The sequence below is a fragment of the Trifolium pratense genome, linkage group LG7 (genome assembly GCF_020283565.1).
Source record: "Trifolium pratense cultivar HEN17-A07 linkage group LG7, ARS_RC_1.1, whole genome shotgun sequence".
Taxonomy (NCBI): domain Eukaryota; kingdom Viridiplantae; phylum Streptophyta; class Magnoliopsida; order Fabales; family Fabaceae; genus Trifolium; species Trifolium pratense.
Genome location: NC_060065.1, coordinates 29,169,136 through 29,187,301, shown reverse-complemented (window position 1 = coordinate 29,187,301; position 18,166 = coordinate 29,169,136). Strand labels below are relative to the sequence as shown.

Genomic DNA, 18,166 nt, shown 5'->3' with positions numbered 1-18,166 from the left:
GACTCATCTTTGTCGGCTTTGCTACCGCTCCCGGTATCTTCTTCATCATTGATAACGGCATCAGATTAATGCTAGCACCCAAATCACATAAAGCCTTTTCAATAGTGAGATTTCCAATAGAACAAGGAATTGTAAAGCTCCCCGGATCTTTCTTTTTCTGAGGTAGCTTCCTTTGGATGAGAGCGCTGCACTCTTCCGTCATACTTACCATTTCATCATCTAGCGGTTTTCTTTTCTTTGTGAGCAGCTCCTTCAAAAACTTTGCATAACTTGGCATTTGCTCCAAAGCCTCCACTAATGGTATAGCCATCTCAAGCTTGTTCAACACCTTCATGAACTTCTTGAACTCCTTTTCTCGCTCAAGATTCTTAACTTTCTTTCTCCTAGGAAAAGGCATCCTAGCATATGGCGATTCATCAATTCCTTTACCTTTCTCAACCTTCTTGCTCTCTTTTTCTTTTATCTCCCTCTGTTTTTCAACTTCTTCTTTCTCATCCTCACTAATCTCAACTTCCTTAGACATATTTTCATTTTCTACTTCTCCTTCAAGTCTCTCCTTTTCGACTACAACCTCTTGCTTATTTTCAACTTCTCCCTCATTGACCTTCTTTTTCAAGGGCTTCTCCACAGCTGGCTTTTCCGGTATCTCTCTACTCCTCAAAGTGATTCCGTTGCAAGTTTCATTTTTCGGATTATCATGAGTGTTTCCACCGAAACCTCCTTGGTTTTGCAACATAGAAAACTGTCTTGACAGCTGACCCATTTGCACCTCAAGATTCTTTATAGAAGCTTCATGATTCTTGTTAGAGGTTGCTTGACTCGATTTCATCGCTTCAAAGTTGCTTTGGGTCATGAGCATGAACTGATTTAGAGTCTCTTCCATCCTTGATGGAGGCCTTTGCTGCTGTTGCGGTGCACCTTGACCTTGCATACCGTTCCCCCACCCGGAACCGTTGTTATTGTTGTTGTACGGCTTCCGGAAATTGGCTAAGTAGCGAGCCTCCTCTGAACCCTCCGGGAAGCATCCGCCATTTGGGTGGTCCTGCAAACAAAAATCACAGCGCACATTGTCAATTTTACCTATTGGAGAAGATTGAACTTGCGGATTGGACAGCAGCTTCATCATTGCTTCCATTTGGCTAGTCATGAGCTTTTGCTGTGCCAATAGTGCTGTTTGAGTATCCAATTCCAACACTCCGCCTTTCTTTTTGGCTCCTCTATCATTAGTAGCTCTATACTCGTTTTGAGCCATGCTTTCCACCAATTCTCTTGCTTCAGTTTCGTCACGGTTCTTCAACGAACCACCGGCTGATGCGTCAAGTATCATTCGCGTTTGAGCCCTCAAACCTTGGGTAAACATTTGCATCTGGTTGTGGCCATCGAAACCGTGATTCGGACACCTTTTAAGACAAACTTTGAACCTCTCCCAAGCATCATACAACGTTTCCCCATCTGCTTGCTCGAAGTTGCTAATTTCAGCCCTTCTTTCTAGAAACTTGTGAATGGGAAAGTAACGATCTAAGAACTTCCGCTCCAGCTGTCTCCAAGTCTCAATCGTTCCGGCGGGTATCGTGTCCAACCAATCTTTAGCACGGCCGGTGAGAGAATGCTTGAATAACCTCAGTCTTTTGTCCGATTCGCTCACCCCCGGTGGATCGGTATAGTCGCAGGCTTCATAGAAGTGAGACAAGTGTAAGTTCGGGCATTGAGCTTCCGAACCTGAATAAGGATTCTCTTTTAGGGCGGAAAGGACCGTGTTCTTGATGTCGAATGAGACAGGATTCGCCGGCTGAAACCCTTGATTTGCCAACGCGTCGTTGTTTCTTCTCCCATAATCACCGAGAGTACGTCTTGGTGGTTGAGGAACCGGTGGAACGTGGACCGGTGGAACCTGTTCTTCTTCCATAGTGGCTGAGATCTGTCCTTGACAGTCCGGTGTGCCACCTAGCAAAGCTTGTTCTCTTGACGCTTGAGCTTCCCTTGTTGCCTTCCGAATTGCGCGAGCTGTCTTTTCAATTTCGGGATCGAATTGTAGCTCAACTGGACCTGTTCTCCGCATGCACAAGGAAACACACAAGTAGAACGCTCCGATAGAAAAAATATCAAACAGAAAAATAAAGAAAACACAGAAAATATGAACACTATCGCCTTGTCGAATCAATCACAATCCCCGGCAACGGCGCCAAAAACTTGATGGATTATTTCGCAAGTGAACGAATTACCACGTAGTAATAAAAATATCGATCCACAGGGATTGTGTGATTAAACTAGTCGAACAGTGCTCATAGACATTATGCAAGAAAAACACATAAATTGGGGGTGTGTTGAGTAATGAATTGTTAGAAAACGTGCTTTGATATAATGGAAAGGCGAGGTAGAATCATCGGAATCGCCTAGTCTATAGCTAAACCACATGCAATCTACTATACCATAGGAATCTACTCAAGTGTTCACAACTAGATCGACAAATTAGTGAATCGCAATCTCTTGTCAAAATCCACTCTATTCGTTGTCGATACTCCCCCGATCTCTCGGGCGGAAGCTACCTACAACGAATGATATTAACGCGCGTCAATCGTTCGCTACACTCTATGCCTCAATCTCTCGACCGGAGACACTCGAGTGCTCAATGCAATTCAGTTCAGAAATTAAATCAATACTCTCGCACGTGACTTAACTCAAAATCATTACAACACTAATAAAGGATCATAAAGCATTAAGAGACGAATTGCATTAAGTAAACACTATGAAAAGAGTAGATTCTTACAATTAAGCAGATTACATGAGATTCATCTACATCCTAAGCTATCCTAGATCCTACCTCCAAAGAAGCTTAGCTCCTCATCTTCCTTCGTTCGCTTCCGAGCTTCAATGTCATGGCTTGTGAATCCATGCTATCGATGTGCTTGGAGCTATCCTCTGGAGTCTTGAATCCCAATCTTGAAGTTTCCAAACCCAGAATGTAGATCAAAGTTGCAGAATTTTCCAACCAAAACAGAATTATGCAGAAACTATATATACAGAATGCAACCACGCCGCGCGCCAGATCTACCACGCCGCGCGTGGTTGCAGATCCATCAACTACGCCGCGCGTGATAACGGTATCACGCGGCGCGTAATCAAGTCAGAGAGCAATCTTCTTCTTGAACAAGGCATCACGCCGCGCGTGGTCAGGCATCACGCCGCGCGTGGTCAGAGTGAAAATCTTGGCTCCCTGTGAGCTCCATCACGCGGCGCGTGATGGGCTACGCCCCCAGCGTAGTGAAAATCCTCCATTTCCTGCAATTTTTCCTGTTTTCTTGCAAAACAAGTAATCAAGCTTATGATTCTAATATTTATTGCTAAAAACCTACTAAAATGCATCTAATGTTGCTAAAATAGGCATGGATTAGAGAGTGTGACGATTCGTCATCAGAAACAATTGGTTAAATGGGAGAAAGATGAGAGGTTGAACCACCCTCATCGCCGTTAATGCTTGAGAGTGAGATTTTCACCGAATGTTAATTGTCTTTCTAATGAGATGACGTACAGTTATATAGCTATAATAGTTGAGGGCAGACAGACCTCTCACGAGGCTTGTGTGTCAAGAGTGGGACATTTCACTGAATAGTAATTAAAGGCGTGCGTAAAAGCTCAACTTGAAATTGGACACGAACACTCTTTCGTTCTCAGTGTAAACCCGTCTTAGAGATTGGACGGACATGCCTATCTGTGTACTGTTCTATTCTAAAACTAATACTTCATATCTAATGAAAAATCTTATCTTTAATTGTCACTTAACTCTCAATCGATATTTAATAGGAAATTGATAGTCTCTTATATTAGTTAAACAGTGTAGTTGCACAGTATAGTGCCACTTAATATATAGTTTGTGAAATTTAAAAATTATTTCACGCTGCAACAAACCTAATGCTTGTGGTAATAATTGTAATTAGCACACCGCAAATACATCTGTGACGGCAACAACAATTTAAAACCATGGTTGTTGATTTTTTATTTATTTATTTTTACGTAAGGGTTATTATAATGTGTAGAGTCCTTTTCTACTGGTTTATCTTGTTATTTTTTGTAGCAGCCAACTACTTGATTTATTCGGAGTAGTAAACTCAATTTATTCCTTCCTGCAAGTTCTCATAGAAATTGTCTGGTAGCTGTGCATCTGTATATTGCAAGTGGTGGGATTTATTTTTGTCCAAAATGTGTTGGTTGTGTTGTCCCTTATGTGGAAATGTACCATTTGTTTTGCTTTACTCTATTTTTTTGGACTGCAGCGTTTGAGTTTGTAATGTCCCTCCTCAGGGATTGGGATTAGATGACTTTGACCTGGGAAAGTCATCATGACTTTAGACTAATTTGATCCGTTCGATGAATCAAACTGTTTAGGACAGGCCACGTGTCTATTTTTCGTTGAGAAAAACAAATTTTAAAAGACAGTAACCTGTCCTTTCTAAAAAAACCAGTAACTTGCAAACAAGATGAAATCACTATGCTTTTGCCTTTTGGCTTTATTGGCTTGAGATGGTGGATTTTTTTTTTTTATTTATATTTTATAGTTTTCGATGCCTCTTTTGTATTTTAGTTTGTCTATCTTGTGAAGGAATAAAATTTGTACTACCAAACAATGAATTGGTCCACCAAATGTTGGTTCAGTGATGATTGATGTTGGACTTTGTATGGAGGACCACGGTTCGATCTCCCGCAACTGTATTTGGGAGGAGACTGGAGCCACTTGATGCTAGAACTCGCTCCGAACTCTGGACTACTAGGGCCCCTTTTTCGTAGGAATTAGATAGAGGGTGAAAACCAAAAACAATGAATTGGTCCAAATGATAAAGATGTTGGTCCCCTTAAATATGTGGTTAGTGGTTCGATTTCCTGCTCATATGTAAGGAGAAAATTTGGTTGCGAGGGAAAAATCCAATATTATGATAATAAAAAAAATTGTACTAATTCTTTAGAGCTCTTGTACGTAGTTGTCCTGTGATTTGAATTAGTGGGTCTTTTTTTTTTACTTGACACACTATTTATGGGATCTCAATTTTTTTTTGAAAGAAATAAGAAAAACCCCTTGGACTTGTACATGTCAACTTGATGAAAAATAAAAGTCTACGCCTTAATAGGTGACGCTCGGTGAACTGTGAATTGGTACATACTTGATGAAGAACTAACGCTTTAACATACTTGACGCTTGATGAAATAGGGACTAGTATAGGCCAACTTGATGAAAAACAAACATCTACGTCTTAACAGGCTTGATGGTTAGTTGACTGTGGACTGGTAAGGAGGACCGTATATCATATGAACTCTATTACACTTTGACTATCCATATCACATTGAGAGCTCCTCATGCAGTAAATCTAGCTCTTTTTGACCATGAATTCCACCTTCAACATGTCTATCTCGGCTTTACCATATATATAAACTTTACCTTCAGCGTGTTAATTAGCTCATATTGACCATGAGTTTCGCCTTCAACACGTCTAACTCAACTTGATCATAGACTCCACCAACATGCATAGCTAATTTGACCATCAGCTCCAGATTCAGCATGCCTAGCTCAGCTTGAACATCCGTGTCATGTTGAGCTCAATCTTCAGCACGCCAAGATCAACTTGACCATTCAGGTCATATTGAGTTTCACCCTTAGTTTAACTATGCAAGTCACTTGGACATCGAACTACTGTATAAGTGATAGTTTTGGTTCTTCGTCTTGGCTTGGCACACGTCTTGTACAAATATAGTGACATGTACTATGCTACTCCAATTCTATGTGATATGCATGGACAAGTCACGGGAGCTATGCGTGGTTGACCTCCACGTGTCTCTGTTATAACAAGGTTTGTTTCAAATATTATATAAAATATTAATTACTTTATCCATAATTTATCGTACATTGCACATGTAATATAATAATCATAATAATAATAATAATAATAATAATAATAATAATAATAATAATAATAATAATAATAATAATAATAATAAACAAATATTTCATTTTGAATGTATTTTTTTACGTCAAGCTCATTTTTTTTTTAAAGAATCACCTTTTTAAAATATCCACATTGCTTCAAGAAGAAAAAAATCCACATTATTATATTAATCTTTTAATTAATTTTGATTCTATTTTTCAATATTTTTATATTAAATATTAAACAAGTTTTTATGAAGAGCACTTTGAAGAATTCAATTATTTCCTTGATTTATCAAAAAGAAAATCGAATGAATTAATTTTATTGTTTTTTTCTAATATAATACAAATGAGTACAACAAATATACATAACCAGAAATTCAACATTCAAATAAAGCAAAACACAAAAAGCTATCAAAAACAACACACCAAAAAAACACAAGGAAAAAAACAAAGTAGGGACACCGAATCTAAAAAAATCAAAAACACCTCAACACCTCGCCACGAGAAGACCCCACTCTTGTTGAAGAGAAGAAAAGAATCTACCGTTGAGGCAAGATAGATACCAAGAAGACCTCCAACCAACCAAGACCACCGAGACCTAGATTCACACACAAATAACAAACTCTAACGATTCCAACACAAAATAGGGTGCATCCCCTACTCATTTATGGAACAAAGGGTGCAATCTAGAAACTATTTCTAAGAAATTTTACCCTATCCACCAGATACTCGACAGAAAAAATATCCGCTAAAAATATTACATTGTTTCAAAAATTTCAAATAATTCATACAATGACATGTCATATTAAGAGAGAGTGCCTCGTTATACAACACAAAGAAAATTTTCTCTAGTGTACTTTTATCATTTCTTGTGCAATATGTAACGACCCAAATTTATTATTCACTATTTAAGTGTTTAATTATTTGGTGACGTGTTTTTTTAAGTAAGATAGTAACTTTAAGTTATTTATCGAGAGTTTTAGTTAACGCGCGAGTTAGTGAGAGTTAACGCGAGTTGGGCCAAGTTAGTGGGCTTGAGGCCCAATGGGCCTTGTCTCATGAGAAGGGGGCGCTATATGAAGCCCATTGAGAGAGAAAGAGTTCATTTTTCATGTTCTTGTGAGAGAAGAGAGAAGGGAGAGCAAGAGGGGAGCTAGGGCAAGAGCTTGGAGGAGGGACTCGAGGAGCAATCGTGGAGCTTTCGTCGATCCAAGGTAAGAGAGTAGATTTCATATTCGTGGGTGACCCGAGGAAGGGGAGAATGTCGATTTCTCCTCACCCGAACTTCCTCCACCCCATTTTCGTTTTAGTTTGGATGGATTTTCTTAATGAAAATCGATTCTAAGGTTCATAACATGTTTAACATGCTCTTATCATGATGTATGAACGAATCTAATGGTTAAAAACGAGATTTATAAAGGATTAAACTCAAGAACTTGTGTTCTTGAGAGTTTTGAGTAAAAGTGTTAAATCTCTACTTTTTCGTAGTAAAAATGGTAGATCGGTGAAATGAACCGTCCTTTTGTGTTTAGATATGCTTGTTATGCTTGAATATAAACTTATTTGGGGTTTATAACATGAAAAATGGGATTTTTGGGTGAATTGGTGTGGAAAACGCAGGTTTTGAACTGTCCTGACAGGAGGCGTTCGCTAGGCCTTCGCTTAGCGAACGTGTGGCGAACAGCTCGCGACAGCTTCGCTACAGCTTCGCCACGAGCAGGTGATCCTCTGGTGAGCTTCGCTAAGCCTTCGCTTAGCGAACAGCTTCGCTAAGCCTTCGCTAAGCCTTCGCTTAGCGAACAGCACTGTGACAGCAACTTTTTGATAGTTGTTTTAAGTGCAATTAGGCACTTGTAACATGGATTTGAGGTATCCTAGCATGCAATTAAGTGTTTGTAACCATGATTGATTGCTTGTTGATGAATTGTTGTTGATTATGATGATGTTTATTTAAATGTCAAAGAAGTATATTAAGGTGTTAATCAACTTAATAAAGAAGTATATCGAATTATGTTATTCGATAAAGACGGATATTAAGGTATTGATTATCTTAATAAAGACGAACGTTGGATAGTGTTCCACGTTATTGTTGATGGGCTATATGCCATAATTGTTGATGAATATATTCATGAGTTTTGAGTGCATGCATCATGAATATTTAGGGATATTGGCTTGTCCAATAAAGAAGGATATCGAACTATATTTGTTTGGTGTTGTCCGAGACGACGTGAAACTATATGTTTGGTGTATTTTGTGAATGATTGATTATGTGATAAATGAAGTATATGCATGATATATGAATATGCATGAATGATGGTGAGGTATATGTATAATGTATGATTATGCATGTTTTTATGAAGAAGTGTCTAAGTACCATTTACTTACACTTATATTTTGAGTATGTTGTCTAACTCTCTTTTATGTGTTATGTGCTGGACCGTTGGGGGTCCAGATTTACAGGTTTTGTGGTATTCGATGTCGAGTCGTCGGTGAAGCTCTGCTCTGATTGTGACACGGGAAAAAGGGGGTTTTATATTGTATATAGAGTCTCCTTATCTAGGTTGTTTTGTATAGCTAATAAATACATTAGTTGATTCAACATTTGTATAAACAAGTATTTTTACTAATTAACTACATTAGTATTATTTTGATTGAAGAATGTATTACTCGAACCACAACTTCTATAATAACAAACTTTGATTTTCCGCCGCGTATTTTGAAAAAGATTTGTAATGGTAGAATTTCATTAAATAATGGGTTTGGGTGTTACAATTGGTATCAGAGCCCCGTTGTCTTCGGACTGTGTGGGTTATGTGTCGATCAGAGCAGGTCTGTGCAGTCAGACCAAGTGAGTATTGTGTGTCAGTCGCGTTTGTCTAACAATTTTGTGTTGTTTGTTTTCTGAAATCATTCATGTTGTTCGTTTAGGGACTATGAGTGATGTGAATTGGATTAATTGATCCACTCTTTTGTTGAGTGATTGTATGAGTGCTATGCTTCTATGTTTATAATAGTTGTATATGCTTAGAGTTTAACCTTTTTGTAGTTTAAACTTGATGGGTTGATGCTTATTGCTAATTGTTGATGATCCGGCATGATGTAAAACTGCATGTGACGATCCGGCATGATATAAAACTGCATGTGGTAATGATTTGAAATGATTTTAAAAACTAGTATTATTTCGTGAAGATTTTGGTGAAAATAAAGAGTTATTTTCTTTTGAATAAGTGAAAATTAAATTTTCAAGACAGTGAGAAGAGTAGGATGTTAGTGAATCCTAGTGTGTGTTGTTATATGTTTGTTTATAACATGTGCTAGATGATTACTAGGAATTTGAATTGCTATGCATTTTATGAGTAAAAACATGAAGATCTCATAATTCTATGTTGTGTTTGTTGATGCGTGATTTTAATTGTACCTTCAAGTCTATAATGATGTTATATGCTTGATGTTTTTGATTTTGTGGATTAGTGAGTCGAGAAAACGAGAGTTTAGTGAGCGTAAGTTCAAAACCGTAGCAGAGCACCCAGATTTTTGGATGTGCTCGCTAGGCGAAGAATGAACCTCGCTGAGTCTCGCTAAGTCTTGCTAAATCCTGTGAATGTTTTTGACTTGTCTCGCCGGGAGCTCACTAGCTTTTGCTAAACGAGGGAGCCAGACAAGAAATTTATTTTGTTGACGTCTTGTTCTGAGTTGATTGAATGTGAGTATGAATTATTGCTATGCAATGTTCATTTTTCTTGTGTTGTTTTGACTTCCTAACTTTGAGAAGTGAGGGAAGTATAGGTTACTTGAATGCTTGCATGAATTTGTGTTAGTGTTTAGGTATCGTGGGTTAGGTTTTGTCCCCTGTATGCGACATGCGTGTAAACGATGTCGATACTAGTTTCTTCTTTTGGGAAGAATGTGTTTAGAGACGATAGAACCGTTAGGTGTGAGCACCAGAAGTTCTAGTGGGAGAGTACGAGTGAGTTTGAGATAAGTGGGGGAGAAGGTTATATCCCTCCGAGATGTTTCGAACGTGAGAAGATGAGATGAGTAGAGATGTTCTTGAAGCGGAATATTCAGGAATTGGCGACGTTGTTCGAAGTGGAATGAATGGGAACAACAAGTTGTGAGAAACTACTAGAAGGGAAGTTGTCAGACCAAGTGTTTCGCCGTGGGGCGTTAGTGAGATTGGTTAAGTCAGATGAAGAGTATTCAGAATGATTGGAGATCGTGTGTTGCACTAAAAGTATGGAGGCGTGTTTTGTGGACCAAATTTGAAGTATTTGTTTGATCGAAATGAGTCGAATATGAAGAAGAGGGAGTGATTAAGATTCTTGAGGAGGTGATGATTTTGAAGTAAGTTGTCATCCAAGTGGATCGGATGTTGTACCGGATTCTTGAGTAAGAAGCTTTATGTGAGTCGTGCATTTGGTAGTAGGTTGAATTGGTTGAACAATTTGGAGTTCTAAGTCTAGTGTGTGAAGTAATTTTCATAAGAGATGTGAAGATTAGTGAACCGTTGGTGTTCATTAATCAATGAAGAGAAGTAGGCTTTAAAGTAGACGAGAATGGAATTGAGAAATATCATAATAGGATTGGTATGTTTGTTGAATCGTTGGAAGTAAGGATTGTATGAGTAGTCGAGTTTATTCGAAGATGGAAGTAGGATAACAATTCGAAAGATTTTGTGAGAGGCTTGTCGAAGAAAGAGTGATTGGATTTGGATAATGACCGGACAAATTGTGTCACATGTTGAACGAGAACGTAGAGTCTTAGAGGTTGAGACGAAGCTAAATGAGAGGTATCATTTTTGAATGATGAAGAATAAGGAAGTTAGCCGTTGAGGGACGTGAGAAAAATGAGTATATGAGGTCATGTTGGAAGTGACTTGTGTTAAGTGAGAATTTGCGAAAAGGATTATCGCACATGTGAGTAGATGTCGTGTTTTAGCACTTATAGTAAGGAGTTGAAGGCGATGCCTAAAGTAAGTGTCGGAGGGCATTTTGTAATGCCCAAAAGATAAAAGTGAGTAAGTATTTGCTAAGGAATTTGGATTTGTGGAATAGGAAAGTCAGTGGAGACTAGTGTTGTTAGATGCATCGTGGATGTTGGTGTAGTATGGTCATAATTGGTGATAATGGAGTAAAGGATTTTAAATTGTTTCATCATGGATGATGGAACGGTAGGGATTTGGTGTATAAACTTAAGATGTATTTTGGATGAGAATTTTTGGAAATTTTCGAGAAATGTCAAATTGGGAGTAGACAAGGAGTCATTAGTAAGAGTACTAAGACAAAAGTTGATTAGAATTCAATGGATAGAATTAGATCGTATGGCGAATATTGAAGCTTTGTAGATTAAATTCAAGAGTTTGATTTTGGTATCGAATGTACTAAGGAGCAGTTTAAAGATAGCTATCCAAAGAAAGATGATGATTGGTAGAGGTCGTAAGTGAATAAGAAACCGATGAGTGAATAAACGGAGAAGATTATGCTTGTTGCAATGCAAGATGATGAGGAACATTGATAGATGGATTATGGGCAAATTGAAGATGTCGTTTGGAATCAACGAGATAGAGGTTATGATTGTTCGGAGAACCAATTTTGGGCGGTAGCCTAATTTTGAAATAGCAAATTGCTAAGGGATTAAGGAGAAGTGGTATTGGGAATGTTTGCGTTAAGGAATGCAAAGGTTGGATGAGAGATTACTCGGGAACGGAGTAGTCGTATTGGGATTTGACTCAATGACTAGGGTTATGTGAGAAAATGAATTTGACGGTTAGAAACGATAATTTCTAGGATGTGTCGAGGAAGATTGAGAATGTTGGTCATCAAGTGATTGTTGGAATTGAAATATCGAGTGATAAGTTGGAATAAGATTCGAATATGAATAAGTGGTGTAGCACAGTTAAGTGATTCATGAGGGAATCAAAGATTTATGAGAATTATGGAGTTGTGGAAGTATCTTTCGGAGAGTGTTCGATTGGTTGTACCTGTTTTGGGGCAGAGTTGTGTGTACCGTAGAATGTGAGTCTATGGATGTTTCGTGCGGAGTGGACGTTTTAGCGGTTTGATAGGAATGGTTTATGTCGATATCATGATTGTTGACTATCTATCGACAAATTGAGGAACTGGCCGTCCTTGATCTCTTGTTGATAAATGGACAAAAATTGTGTTGGATGGGATAAACTAATTTTGTCAAACTTAGTAATGTGTAGTGTTTTGAACGTTTCGTTGGAGGGTCGGATACCGGAGTTATCCGGAGTTGTTTTAGTTGCGTAATTTTCGAGGGCGAAAATCTTCTAAGTAGGGGAGAGTTGTAACGACCCAAATTTATTATTCACTATTTAAGTGTTTAATTATTTGGTGACGTGTTTTTTTAAGTAAGATAGTAACTTTAAGTTATTTATCGAGAGTTTTAGTTAACGCGCGAGTTAGTGAGAGTTAACGCGAGTTGGGCCAAGTTAGTGGGCTTGAGGCCCAATGGGCCTTGTCTCATGAGAAGGGGGCGCTATATGAAGCCCATTGAGAGAGAAAGAGTTCATTTTTCATGTTCTTGTGAGAGAAGAGAGAAGGGAGAGCAAGAGGGGAGCTAGGGCAAGAGCTTGGAGGAGGGATTCGAGGAGCAATCGTGGAGCTTTCGTCGATCCAAGGTAAGAGAGTAGATTTCATATTCGTGGGTGACCCGAGGAAGGGGAGAATGTCGATTTCTCCTCACCCGAACTTCCTCCACCCCATTTTCGTTTTAGTTTGGATGGATTTTCTTAATGAAAATCGATTCTAAGGTTCATAACATGTTTAACATGCTCTTATCATGATGTATGAACGAATCTAATGGTTAAAAACGAGATTTATAAAGGATTAAACTCAAGAACTTGTGTTCTTGAGAGTTTTGAGTAAAAGTGTTAAATCTCTACTTTTTCGTAGTAAAAATGGTAGATCGGTGAAATGAACCGTCCTTTTGTGTTTAGATATGCTTGTTATGCTTGAATATAAACTTATTTGGGGTTTATAACATGAAAAATGGGATTTTTGGGTGAATTGGTGTGGAAAACGCAGGTTTTGAACTGTCCTGACAGGAGGCGTTCGCTAGGCCTTCGCTTAGCGAACGTGTGGCGAACAGCTCGCGACAGCTTCGCTACAGCTTCGCCACGAGCAGGTGATCCTCTGGTGAGCTTCGCTAAGCCTTCGCTTAGCGAACAGCTTCGCTAAGCCTTCGCTAAGCCTTCGCTTAGCGAACAGCACTGTGACAGCAACTTTTTGATAGTTGTTTTAAGTGCAATTAGGCACTTGTAACATGGATTTGAGGTATCCTAGCATGCAATTAAGTGTTTGTAACCATGATTGATTGCTTGTTGATGAATTGTTGTTGATTATGATGATGTTTATTTAAATGTCAAAGAAGTATATTAAGGTGTTAATCAACTTAATAAAGAAGTATATCGAATTATGTTATTCGATAAAGACGGATATTAAGGTATTGATTATCTTAATAAAGACGAACGTTGGATAGTGTTCCACGTTATTGTTGATGGGCTATATGCCATAATTGTTGATGAATATATTCATGAGTTTTGAGTGCATGCATCATGAATATTTAGGGATATTGGCTTGTCCAATAAAGAAGGATATCGAACTATATTTGTTTGGTGTTGTCCGAGACGACGTGAAACTATATGTTTGGTGTATTTTGTGAATGATTGATTATGTGATAAATGAAGTATATGCATGATATATGAATATGCATGAATGATGGTGAGGTATATGTATAATGTATGATTATGCATGTTTTTATGAAGAAGTGTCTAAGTACCATTTACTTACACTTATATTTTGAGTATGTTGTCTAACTCTCTTTTATGTGTTATGTGCTGGACCGTTGGGGGTCCAGATTTACAGGTTTTGTGGTATTCGATGTCGAGTCGTCGGTGAAGCTCTGCTCTGATTGTGACACGGGAAAAAGGGGGTTTTATATTGTATATAGAGTCTCCTTATCTAGGTTGTTTTGTATAGCTAATAAATACATTAGTTGATTCAACATTTGTATAAACAAGTATTTTTACTAATTAACTACATTAGTATTATTTTGATTGAAGAATGTAATACTCGAACCACAACTTCTATAATAACAAACTTTGATTTTCCGCCGCGTATTTTGAAAAAGATTTTACTAAATGTAGAAATATATAATTAATGGGTTTGGGTGTTACACAATACAAGTAGAGAACTTTAAATAAGTAATTGTTTCACAGTCAATAATTCCCCTTCAAATATGTATCATATATTTTGTTTCCTAACAACAAATAATCTTTGATCATCAAAATGGTTTCTCTTCATTTCTAATGAAAAAAAGACCAGAAGAACTACCATCAGATAGCAATGCCAATCTTACAATTGATTCAGCACCTTCATCAGGTGTTAAATAACCTGTATTGTTTGTATCTGTTTTCACATGACCAGGACAAACAGCATTGATGCATATTGATGGATACTTTTTAGCCATAACCCTTGTGCAGGCATTTAGAGCAATTTTTGAGATAATGTATGCAGACAAATGAATAGGCCAACCTTTGTTTTCTAGTGAACCCTCTTTAAAATCCTTTAGAAATTTATTCAAAACTTCATCAATTTTTTCTTCAGTAAGATTTTCAACATCACTTAATATTTCCTTAGGACATCCATTTGGAATTTTCTGCAACCAAATAGATCAAAGTAAAGTAACATATACGGCTTTAATTTCTCGTTCCCATTTTGTTTTTTTTTTGGGTTTTCACCACCAGTATCCGGTCGATTGGACCCCCCTAATCTAGTTCGGGGAGTCAGTTCTGGCATCAGGTGGTTTCAGTCCCCTCCCAATCGCAGTTGCGGGGGAACGAACCATGATCCTCCCTACCAAGTTCAGCGTCAATCACCACTGAACCATAATTTTGTTGCTTTTTATAGCTTAATAAAATATCAGAGGTTATGAAATTTCACATACCTCTAACTTTCCCATGGAAGCGGAGACATTGACAATTTTTGGTGAGTTTGAAAGCTGGAGATGGGGAATAAGTGCTTTGATTAATTCCTTTGCTCCATAGTAATTTGTTTTAATACCTGCTTCAGCTTGTTCATAGGTCTCAGTTAATACTTTACTCCAATCAATTTGGCCACCTTTTTCCTGTAACCCAAAAACAATGTTCATATAGTACTAAACACAAAATCAACCAAAACCTTGATTAAGATGTACTAATCAAATTGGTAATAGTATTATTTTGAACCTGGCTCAAAAAAAAAAAAATTATTTCGTGATAATATATGAGGAAATTCAACTTTTTAGGTTCATTGTATAATTAATATATATGGTCTATATAATATAGATCAAATACATTAATTATACAATGAATCTAAAAAATTGAAATTTTACTTATATTTTATCACAGAAAGAGTATATATTACTTTGAATTAATGGTCGGTGCTTAAACAAAATTTACCTCTAAAACTAACTTTAATTAAGGCTTTGTTTGCAAGTTTGGATAAATTATTTTGAAAAACAGAAGGAAACAAATGGAAGGAATTGAAGAATTTGAAACGTATAATAACTTTAGAAAATTCATATTTCTTCATAATACATATTTTTCCTCTCCCTTTCAAAGCTTAAGTAAAATAAATCATACCACAACATTAGCATCAGCCATAGCCTTACTGTCCACATGTGCTCCAGGAATTCCAGCATTGTTTACCTAAACAATGTGTCTTACAAATGTTAGTGGTCATTCAAGATGAACTACATAAAATATCTCCCACAAACAGAACCATTTAATAATAACCAATTCTTATAATTAAGAATTGGACATAATTCGAACTACAAAACTGGCTTATAAGGTGAGGATTGCCTCTTTATTATAAAAATATATTTAGGCTATCTCACAACCGACATGAGACTTCTTAACACATCCCCGCGCCCAACACCATTGATTTGGGACAAAGGATATAAATGGTGCACAAATATAAATGGTGGATGGCCTGATCATGATAGCAGACGTCTTAGCGGATCATGGAGAGAATAATATTGTCTCTTCTTTATAAAAATGCAGTCTCTTACAATGGTTGGTTCTTTAAAAACCAAATTGAATGTAATGTGGAACTTGATTGTCACGTATATGTTTTAGTGCATCCCTACTTTGTTTCTTGCTTCTCGATGATATCATATTCTCTCCAATAAGAACACAATATATCTAGAAAGTGAATCCAACCCAAGGTGATCCGACCCATCAGCATCAAAATAACAAGTGATTTTAGCATCGCTCTTACCTTCATATAATAGTCCTTTTCATGTATGAACTTTTATATATGCGAAAATACAAATAATTGTGTTTTGATATGTTCATGTAAAAGTACATTAAACAATAAATTCAAGCCTAAAAATTAGTAGTAGTGTCAAAAGCTCCAAATTGTAACTTCTTGGAGAACATCCAACTATGTCAAAATCAATATTACATCTCTCAAGAATCAAGTTTAGTACTCCTCTAAAATTGGAACCAAACATACACTAAATTGAATTACTTATCTTAAATAAAGAAAATTCAAAATTGAAACCAAACATACACTAAATTAAATTACTTATTTTAAAAATTTAAGGGAGAAAGAATGACAAGATAAATTTGAACTTTCATACCAAGATATCTAGTTTTCCAAATTGGTTATGAATAAAATCTACAAATGATCTTATACTTGCATGATCTGTGACATCAAGTTGATGAAAAACCACAAGGCCAGTTAGAGAAAGCTGTTTCAATTTCTGAACAGCTTCAAGACCTCTGTTTTGATCTCTTGCAGTAAGCACAACAGTGATCCCTTTAGAAGCCAATTGTTTGCATATTGCAAATCCTATTCCTTTGTTTGCTCCTGTAACAACTGCATACCTACAAACAAGATTAACAAGGTGATTTTATGATGAATCTTGTGTTGCAGTTAATTGTAGATATCCCTCTAGAACTAAGAAAAAAATTACTTTTTAGATTTATTGAATAACAGATGTATTATAGACCAAATACATCCGTTATAAATTAATCTAATAAATATAGACCAAATATATTTGTTATTTAATGGACCTACAAAATAATTTTTTTTCTTATAATAGAAAACGGGAGAGAGTATATATGTAAGTTAAACTAGCTTGAAGGAAAAAAAGGCTACGGAAAATTGTACTATACCTTTTAGTTGCTTGTGCCATTGAAATTTGATACTGTAAAAGAGAAATGCTAATAAATATGTGTGGAAGATGATATAAGTTAAAATGGGTATGTGGTTATGATTATATCAATTGATGTTTAAGCTTGATGCATGTATCTACAATTAAATATGTTAATTACCGGCCAAAGCAATACATTTTTGTTTTTATTTAATGTTTTGTTTTGAAGTTTTGCTGTTGGACACATTTTGTTGGTTAAAAATAAAACAAGTTGTCACATTTTATATGGGTGAACCTCATCATGTGGTAATTGGCATAACTCTGTCCTACAATATGCACTCTACCCAATCAAATAAAACGTTTATTTTCTTTAATATTTAATCCATAATTTTTTATTTGATTTAAATTTAAACAAAGTACTTTTTTTTTGACAAAAAATTTTAGACAAAGTACTTGCATAAGGCAAATGCTAATTAGCATAAAGAGGAGTCATAAGGTGGTTTGTTGGTTTGGAGGAGGAATATAAGGATATTGTGTTATAAGCAAACTATTGGTTCAAATTTTTGTTGACTAAATTTTTTATAATTTGTTTTTTTTTTTTTTTATAATCTTTTATGTGTGCAATCATCTATTTTGTCTCTACTTTTATGCAATCATTTGTTCTATTAAAAAAATTATTGACTAAATATATATGTTTGTCAAGGTTAGAAACGTCGCTAAAATAATCTCATTTTAATTTAAATTATATATGTTTGCCACGATTTTAACCGTGGATAAATTAATCTATCTCTTTCGAGAAAGAATACGCGCGATTTGTATTTTCATTCTTCCCCAATTTCTTACTCTGAGTTTTTTCCAAATTTCTTCTCTTAATTTCTAAACCTCGACTTTTTCTGTCAATTCTCTCAACATTTTTCATCTTCCGCCAAATTCTGATCTCAATTTCCAACAAGTCAATCCGCCACCGCTCTCTTTTCTCATAAACACTTTCGGGACCGCTATCTCTTCTCATATACACCTTCGGTGGCAACTATTTTGTTACCACGCTTTATATTGTCGTGGCAAAAACCAAAATTATCCGTGGGCCAAAAT

At 36.5% G+C, this 18,166-nt stretch overlaps 1 protein-coding gene across 2 annotated transcripts; it reads right to left on the bottom strand.

Annotated features, from left to right (window-relative positions):
• Window positions 1-6,303: 6,303 nt before the first annotated feature.
• LOC123894372 ((+)-neomenthol dehydrogenase-like) lies at window positions 6,304-17,198 on the bottom strand. Of its 2 annotated transcripts, none has more exons than XM_045944354.1 (6): window positions 17,097-17,198; window positions 16,559-16,805; window positions 15,558-15,623; window positions 14,882-15,061; window positions 14,470-14,593; window positions 6,304-6,512 (listed from the first exon to the last, which is right to left on the bottom strand). In XM_045944354.1, exons 1-6 carry the CDS (start codon window positions 17,114-17,116, stop codon window positions 6,454-6,456), a joined length of 696 nt encoding a protein of 231 aa, XP_045800310.1. In that variant the 5' UTR covers window positions 17,117-17,198; the 3' UTR covers window positions 6,304-6,453. The 2 variants fall into 2 exon arrangements, with proteins under 2 accessions (XP_045800310.1, XP_045800309.1); XM_045944353.1 differs by lacking the exon at window positions 6,304-6,512 and adding an exon at window positions 6,533-6,788 and having other exon boundaries at window positions 14,113-14,593.
• Window positions 17,199-18,166: the final 968 nt, after the last annotated feature.

Coding starts and splice junctions, on each gene's coding strand:
- LOC123894372 (XM_045944353.1), bottom strand. CDS start 17,116: ATGGCACAAGCAACTAAAAG. Junction 15,624..16,558: donor TTGGAAAACTAGATATCTTG/GTATGAAAGTTC, acceptor CACATTGTTTAG/GTAAACAATGCTGGAATTCC. Junction 14,594..14,881: donor CTTCCATGGGAAAGTTAGAG/GTATGTGAAATT, acceptor ATTTGGTTGCAG/AAAATTCCAAATGGATGTCC.